Source organism: Elephantulus edwardii, unplaced genomic scaffold, assembly GCF_000299155.1.
Source record: "Elephantulus edwardii isolate Elephantulus edwardi_28Jun2011 unplaced genomic scaffold, EleEdw1.0 scaffold00564, whole genome shotgun sequence".
Taxonomy (NCBI): Eukaryota; Metazoa; Chordata; class Mammalia; order Macroscelidea; family Macroscelididae; genus Elephantulus; species Elephantulus edwardii.
The window spans coordinates 195,930-204,999 of record NW_006400314.1 but is presented as its reverse complement, the minus strand read 5'-3'; the positions used below and the strand labels follow the sequence as shown (position 1 = coordinate 204,999).

Sequence of the window (9,070 nt, the reverse complement as noted above, 5' to 3'; positions counted from 1 at the left end):
GAGGGACAGCGCAGGAGGGGAAGGCCCTCTATGAGGTGGATTGATTCAGTGACTGGGATAATCGGGATGGGAGTGTCAGAGATAGTGCGATTGGCGCAGGACAGAGCACAGTTTAGGGCTCTTGTACATAGGGTTGCTATGAGTCACAAGCGACTCGATGGCACATAACAACAACAACAACAACAAACCTAAGACTGTCCTAAAAGCTAGTCCATTAAAAAATAAAATAATAAACTTAAGATGTTAGAGATGACTTGCAGATAACTGATACACAGATAAATAAGTAAATTGATAATGAGATGATAAACTGAGTAAGAGATAACAGACAGGTTGTCAGATAGATAGGGTGGCAGCTGGTCTATGGGCTTCTGGCACAGCAGAGGTTAGAGGTGTCTTTGCAGACAAATAAAAGCCAGACAACACTGCATAGAGGAACTGGCAGAGGGTTAGGAGTTGAGAGGGCCTTCACACACAGGATAGTTCAGAGGGCCTTCACACTTACAGGACCGGATGGCAGAATATGCGTCAGAGAGGCTGTGCTGCTAGACAGACCACAGTCCACTAGAAGGCTGAGCTCCAGTGAGGAGCAGGGCCTGGGGTCCAGGCCCCACTGCAAAGGTGCAGTGTACCTGGTGAGGGGTTGTATCCCAGGTACCTACCTCATGCTGTTTTTCGGCAATATTGTGGGCATTCACAGCAAAGACGGCCTCGCGGGCGCCCACGTAGAGAGTGTCTCTGTGTTCACTGAGCAGCAAGGTCGAATAGTTGGAGACACCTGGTTCGTGGAAATGTACCAGACCTACCTCTGCAGGAGAAAGTGACACAGACATTTTGAAAGACTGGTCTCAGTTATGCACACCCCAGTGTCCTTCCAGAGTCCTAGGGTGGTACAAACACTTAACAAACTTGTGTAACCAAAAGGGTAACAGTTTGCAGGTGCCCAGAGGTGACTTGGAAGAAAGGACTGGTGATATACCTCCAAAAGGAGCCACTGAAACCCTATGAACGCCAGAAAAGGAGTCATCTTGACAGTACCTTGTTGCTAGGGCCCAGTTAGGTAGGCTAGGACTCTATGATATATTCATAGCAGAAGCAGCAATGCCAGAAGTTTACTACTTTTTGCTCAATGTGATGGCAATGAAGACAGCAGACCTTGCACACGTGGCTATACAGCCTGAGGGCTGGCTCTGTGCCTCTAGGCACAAGCATGTGGTGTCTTCTCCTACTCCCTAACTCTGCCACACTTCACATCCTGCATCCACAGATGTACCAACAAGGAACACAGGTAAGAAGTCTCCATCTGCTGAAATCCACAGCTTTTCGCTACCTTCCCATTAGGCTGGCACATGACAGAGCAGGGTTTAGGGCTACTGTATACAGGGTCGCTATGAGTCGCAGGCAACTCGATGGCACATAACAACAACAATTGAGTAGATGCAGGAAGAGAGTCAAAGAGGGAGGGAAGGGCAGCAGCAGGGGCTGAAGTGGATGCTGAAGGAAGTGGATGCTAGCAGAGCAGGGTAGGGGCAGAACTAAATCACCAAAGTGCCAAAGTGGGGGTGGAGAGGTGGAAAACCAACAGTTCTGGGTAAAATGCTTGTCTGCCAGATATTGTTCTAAGTTGAACGTATAAATTAAGGCAGGCTAGGGAGAAGAATTGGCCATTCACATATAAAACAACAGGCCTTCTAAAACCCTATGCACAATAGGGCACACTTAAATTAGAACAGCAGATATGGCACCTTATGATGAGATCTTTGGCTGGCAAAAACAAGGGAGGAGTGACAGTTGCAAGCACTAATTACTAGAAAGTGGAATGTGAGAAGCATGAATGTAGATAAGTTGGATAATGTTAAAAGATAAACGGAAAAAAAGAAAAATAAATGGAAGCATAAACATTGGCATACCAGGCACTGGCAAAATGAGATGGATCAGCATGGGACATTCTGAATCAGACAATAATTCATGCTGGAGACGAAAAGGTGAGGAAAAATGGGGTCTTTCCAGGTGAGGGAAAAAAAAGGTCTTTCCAGATCCATCTTGAAATATAATGTTGTGAGTGATAGGATAATATTCATATGTACATAAGAAAGTCCTGTCAATACTACCATCATTCAAATATGTTCAGCAACAACCAGAGCCAAGAGAGAAATAGATGATTTCTACCAACCTTTGCAGTCAGAAATCAAACACTTAACCAGGATGCACAAATAATAATTGGAGACTGGAATGCAAAAGTTGGGAATGGAGAAGGAGGATCAGAAGTTGGAAAACACCCATGTTTACTGCGGCTTTGTTCACAATAGCAAAGAGTTGGAAACAACCTAAGTGCCCATCAACAAACGAATGGATAGAAAAGCTCTGGTATATTCACACAATGGAATGCTATGGTGCACTGAAAAACAAAGAACTCATGCAATATTATTCAAAATGAGTGACCCTGGAGGACATTATGCTGAGTGAAATATCTGAGTCACAAAAAGACAAATACTGCGTAGTGCCACTGTTGGAGAATGGGACTGACATCAGGGTTGGGGTGAGATAGAATAAATTGGATAAATTATATATACTGCACTGAAACAGATGAGGAAGAGAACAGTTTAAATGCGATATATGATTGGGTATTATGGTTATGACAAGAATCCAGAATGAAGCTTGCATAGTGGAGTATACTCAGGTGGTGGGGAGGATTGTATACCAATGAAGAAATTTTTCTTTTACTTTTCAAAAAGAAGAGTGTACTGGAGGGGGAGGAGTGGGCAGGGAGAAAAATGCAATAATGAATGAATGGAAATCCAAAATCTCTGTAAATGTTCATTACAATTAATAAAATAAAATTTTTTAAAAACCCACACAACCAACTCAGACTGTATACATGGATCTCACCTAATGGTTTACATAGGAGTCAGAATGATTACATCTGTGGAAAGAATCACTGGAGAAACGCAATACCAGCTTGAAAACTAGGTCACATGCTGACTGTGGAACAGACCATAAATTACTCATATACTAGTTCAAACTGAAGCTAAAGAAAATGAAATTAAATCCACAAGAGCAAAAATTTGGCCTTCAGTCTATCCTATCTGAATTTAAAAACCATCTCAGGAACAGATTCAAGGTCTTGAATACAAATAAGCAAAGGCCAGATGAGCTGTGGGAGGATATAAAAATTATTATCCAAAAAGCAAAAGAACAAAATGGATGTTGGAAGAGACTCCGAATTAAAAAAAGGGGGGAAAAAAACAACCAACAAACCAACCAAACCAAACCAAAGTATTATAATGAAATGTGGAAAGAGCTAGAGTCAGAAAATCAAAAGGGTCATATTCGCTCAGCATTTCTCACACTGAAGGAACTAAAGAACAGATTCAAGCATTGAGTTCCAATATTATCTGTAGAACAATGAATAATCCAAGAAGCATCCAAAGAAGATGGAAGGAGTAAAGAGTCATTGTACCAGCCACTGTACTAGCTGACACAGAAGTATTTTATAAAACAACTCATGTTCAAGATGCAATGTTGATGAAGAAGGTAGTTCAAGCTATTCTGAAGGAACTGGGGCGGGGGGAAAGCCTCAAGAAATTGATGGAATACCAAATTTCAACAAACAGATGGCAGCCCTGGAAGGGCTTACCAGACAGTGCCAAGAAATGTGGAGGACAACTACCTAGCCAGTTGACAGAAGAGATCCATATTTATTCCCATTCCAAAAAAAGGTGATAAAAGAGTATGAAAATTGTCAAATAATATCATACACAAGCACAATCCCGCTGAAGATTATCCAAAAGCAACTGGAACAGTACATTGTCAGAGAACTATCAGAAACACAAATTGGGTTAAGAAGAGGTGATGGCACTAGGGACATTATTGCCAATGAGGTCAGATGGATCTTGACTGAAAGCACAGAATACAAGAGGAATGTCTCATTTCATTGACTATACAAAGGCATTTGACTGTGTGGATCACAACAAATTGTGGCTAATGCAATGGAATACTATGCTCACTGAAAAACAAGGAACTCATACAATATTATTCACAATGGGTGACTCTAGAGGACATTATGCTGAGTGAAATATCTCAGTCACAAAAGGACAAATACTGCGTAGTGCCACTGTTGTAGAATGGGACTGACATCAGGGTTGGGGTGAGATAGAATAAATTGGATAAATTATGTATACTGAACTGAAACAGATGAGGAAGAGAACAGTTTAAATGCGATATATGATTGGGTATTATGGTTATGACAAGAATCCAGAATGAAGCTTGCATAGTGGAGTATACTCAGAAGGTGGGGAGAATTGTATACCAATGAAGGAATTTTTTCTTTTACTTTTCAAAAAGAAGAGTGTCCTGGAGGGGGAAGAATGAATGGAAATCTAAAAATCTCCGTAAATGTTCATTAAAATTAATAAAATAAAATTGTGGCTAACCTTGAAGAAAATGGAAATCCCAGATTACTTAATCGTGTTCATGCAAAACCTACACTTGGACTAGGAGGCAGTTGTCAGAACAGAGCAAGGAAACACTGCATAGTTCAAAATCAGAAAAGGAGTCAGTGATCTGTCCTGTCTCCATATCTTTTCAATCCATATGTGTAACAGATCATTCAAGAGGCTGAACTTTATGTGCTCGCTTCGGCAGCACATATACTAAAATTGGAACGATACAGAGAAGATTAGCATGGCCCCTGCACAAGGATGACACGCAAATTCGTGAAGCATTCCATAAAAAAAAAAAGAGGCTGAACTTTATGAGGAAGATTGTGGCATCAGGATTGGAGGAAGACTCATCATCAACCTGAATTACACAAATGGCACAACCCTACTTCTGAAAATGAGGAAAGCCTGAAGCATCTGCTAAAGAGGGTAGGGACTATAATTTGCAATATGGGTTGAAACTCAACACAACATCAAGAAGACAAAGATTCTCACCAGTGGGCCAACTGGCAGCACCATGAAAGAAAGAGATTGAAATAGTTAGCAACTTCAGCTTGCTCGGTTCCACAATCAACACTCTTGGCACTTTAGCAACTTCAGCTTGCTTGGTTCCACAATCAACACTCTTGGCACTAACAGTGAGGAAATCAAGACACTAATTCCATTAGGGAAATCTGCTGTCAGGAACCTCTCCAGAGTACTGAAGAGCAAGCATGTCAGTTTAGAGATTAAGGTGTGCCTGATCCACGCCACCGTCTTCACAATTACTTGCTATGAATCAGAGAGCTGGACAATGACTTAAGAATGACAGAAGAAGAATCAATGCCCTTGAGTTGTGCTGCTGGAGAATCGTGGACTGCCAAGAAAACTAACAGGTCTTCCTAGAGAGGATGAAACCATATTTCTCCTTGGAGGTAAAGATTTTGAGACCCCATCTCACATACTTTGGTTATAAAGCCAGGAGGGGCCAACCTCTGGAGAAGAATATGCTTAGAAGGGTCAAAGGACAGCAAAGGAGAGGAAGACACCAGCTGAGACAGACTGACACAATAATTGGGGTAATGAGGGTAGGTGTGTCAGAGACAGTGAGATTGACTCAGGATAGAACACAGTTCAGAGCTATTGTGCACAGAGTTGCTATGAGCTACAAACAACTTGACAGCACATAGCAACAATAGACTAGAACGATTTAGAATTTTCTTGTTCAGGAAAAAAAAGGGTTGATCCCAAATTCTTTAAAATATCAGTTCTAGAAACTATTCATTCCATTAAGCATTTTTTTTTTCGTCTGTGTGGAGGTTATCACTCAGTAAGATTTTTCCTAGTCTTCTGAATCTGACCTGACCATGTAGATGGGCAGGATTATGTGAAAGGGGCATGTTGGCCTATACAAAAGGTGTTTGGTTGTCTTACCACTTCACAAAGGCCAGCCTCAACAATCCACAAGGGGACTGGCTAATCTCGCCAATGAACTTAATAGCTCTAGTCCCAGAATTAGATCTGGTGTCATTGAAGAAGCGGCAAAAGAATGTAGTACACCCTTCTTGCTCCAGCTACATCTACATATATGGGACCTTGGGGGAAGAGTCAATACTGGAAGGACTGAGAACTTTGTTGGACAAGTGGGGGTGGGAAATCAATATTGGAAGGACTGAGAACTTGGAAACATTGGCCGAAAGCCATGGGACTCAAGGTTGAGGTTCCTGTGTGCACATTTCAGAAGCTGTTTCGACTACATTCTTGTTACTAATTTTGATTATACTCATTTGATTTCCCTAACAGGTCTGTGAGTTACTGCATCAGATTTTGGACCAAGTAAAGCAGTGAGATTGGTATTGAGTGGAGTAGAAAGAGGTATGGGAACATAGGGACATGTCTGACCTCATGGTTTTGTGTTACTGATGCTGTTGATAGGACAGTTCCCCTTTCTGAAGTTGGTAAAGGTCAGAAATGGTCATCCCCACATGTCCCTTGCTCTTTTCACACTTTGTTGATTGCAATAAACTGAAAAACTAGGGAAGCAAAAGCAATTTTCTAGTTCACTAGGTAAAATTGCACAATGATATTTAGGAATGCTAGAATTTAATTATTAGCTGTTTAGCAGCAACATAAAATTGTCAGTACTATTGTTTAAGTAACTGTTTCCTTTTAACCCTTCTGGCACCAATTTGAGTGAATTTTAATAAGTTTTCCATAGATAACCAAACATTCAATTTACTTATGGGTCGGTGCTAATGTTTCCTGTTCTTTTAAGAGAGAGACACACACTGGATGAAAATCCTCTCTTAGTGGATCTACTGTCTTTTAATTACACACAGGAGACCTCTCTCTGATCTATATTCAATACTAAGTGCTTAAGGAGAGGTACTTTAAGTTCTCAGACTATCAAACAAGGAAGATAGGCACTTCTAAGACTCATCTCTCAAGAAAGAAAATAGAAGAGAAACTAATAAATAGCAAACAATAATAAATGGCATCACATTCAGCTCTGTACACAATGTACCTGTCTCCAAGACACGCTGCTAGTGTGCTCATGTGCATGGTGACAAATGCTCAGCAGTAACTTACCCTCAGCATTGGCACTCATCAGAGAGGCTTCCAGGAGAAGGTGGTTTCTGGTGGCTGTCAAGCTCCTATTGGGTCCATGTGTGTCAGAGCAGAACTGTGGTCTAGTTTTCAACACCTCAATTTTTCAAAACAGGCAGCTTTCCTTCTGAGGCAATTCTGAGGGACTCCTCCAACCAGTGAGCAGTCAAAGCTCCTAACATCACCCTCGGATTTTTCTTTTCAGACATTTTCTCTAATTTTATGTGTATGGGAGTTTGAGTATGTCTTTGAAAAGGTTTCTACTACCAAAGACATCTCTTAGATATATTGTTGTTGTTGTTGTTATGTGCTGTCGAGTCGTTTGCGACTTACAGTGACCCTACGCACTACAGCCCTAAACCCTGCTCTATCGTGCGCCAATCGCACTGCCTCCGACACACCCATCCCGATTACCCCAGTCACCAAATCAATCCATCTCATAGAGGGTCTTCCCCTCCTGCGCCGTCCCTCCACCCTCCCAAGCATGATGTCCCTCTCCAAGGACCCGTCCCTCCTGGCAACATGCCCAAAGTATGTCAGACGAAGCCCCAGAATCCTTGCCTCCAAGGAGTTGCTTGGTTTAATCCTCTCCAGGATGAATCTGTTTGTTTTCTTGGCAGTCCATGGTACATTCAATACTCTTCTCCAGCACCACAGCTCAAAGGCATCAATTCTCCTTCTGTCCTCCCTAGTCATTGTCCAACTCTCTGATGCATAACAAGTGATTGCAAAGACCATGGCCTGTATCAGGCACACTTTAGTCTCCAGAGAGACACCGTTGCTCTTGAGTACTTTAGAGAGGTCCCAAACAGCAGACTTTCCCATCGCAATACGCTTTTTGATGTCCTGACTGCTGGTGCCAAGAGTGTTGACTGTGGAGCTGAGCAAACTGAAGCTGTGAACAATCTCAATCTCTTCGCCATCCATCCCGATGCTACCGATTGGTCCAGTGGTGAGGATCTTTGTCTTCTTGACATTGAGCCTCAGTCCATACTGAAGGCTGCAGTCCTTGACCCTCCACAGCAAGTGCATGAGGTCCTCCTGAGTTTCAGCAAGAAGGGTTGTGTCATCTGCATAACGCAGACTGTTAATCGATCTTCCACCAATCCTGATGCCACAATTCTCTTCATAGAGACCAGCCTCCTGGATAATCTGCTCTGCATACAGGCTGAAAAGGTATGGAGACAGGACACATCCCTGGCTTACACCCTTCCCAACTTTGAACCATGCAGTGTTACCCTGCTCTGTTCTGACTACTGCCTCTTGGTCCAAATATAGGTTTCACATTAGTTATATACATTTCACAAAACTCAAAAGTATGAGGAAAAAGGTGCCACTGCGTTAATTTCAACTTTGATCAATTCAGGTTTTCAGGGCTATGGACTTCTGGAAAAAGATTGCCAGGTCTTTCTCCTGAGGCACCTTTTCACTCAGCAGCACCTCACCTAGCCATCTGTATCACCCAGGAACTCCTTTAGGAGATGAGGCTCAAAGCAGGTCACTGGCAGCAGCACACAGTGACACCACTCATGTAGCATGGTGGGTGCTGGGATGAGTGTTCCATATCCACTACATGCTGCAGCAGCCATGGTACACCCACAGGCTTTCTCTTACCTCTCTGCTCCCAGGTGATCCGAGGGACTGGTGCGAATGCCACCGTTGTCCTCAGCACCACTAGGGTCACAAGCAGCCCACTGATGGGGAGGTACATTTTTACAGGCAGGGCCAGGGACTGTTCAGTACTCTGGGGCCATGACCAGGAGCTCAGCATGGCACACAGCAGGATGCCTGTGGATCCTCATTTCCCAGCATGCCAGGCTAGAGGGTGCCATCTTCTCCAGAAGAGTTCCTGATGGCCATGTGAGCCATGAGTGGTACGTCTAGCACGGTCTCTGGATAAAGTGCTGAAAGAAAGTGAAAAGAGACTATAATCAAGACAATATCCTGCTTCATCATCTCTGAGCAATGTCCTCCCTGACCACTGAGTACACTCTCTTCATGACCCTATCCAATGAAGGACATACGGACATGTCAGGACCTGTGGGGCC

General features: G+C 43.0%; 1 protein-coding gene across 1 annotated transcript in view; it reads right to left on the bottom strand.

Annotated features, from left to right (window-relative positions):
• Positions 1 to 8,793, bottom strand: part of SEMA4D (sema domain, immunoglobulin domain (Ig), transmembrane domain (TM) and short cytoplasmic domain, (semaphorin) 4D) — a 40,984-nt gene extending 32,191 nt beyond the window's left edge. Inside the window, exons 1-2 of the mRNA XM_006903316.1 lie at positions 8,637 to 8,793; positions 660 to 805 (exon numbers count right to left, since the gene is read on the bottom strand). Coding sequence (XP_006903378.1) covers positions 660 to 805; positions 8,637 to 8,793 — 303 coding nt within the window. The remainder of the gene's footprint in view (positions 1 to 659; positions 806 to 8,636) is intronic.
• Positions 8,794 to 9,070: the final 277 nt, after the last annotated feature.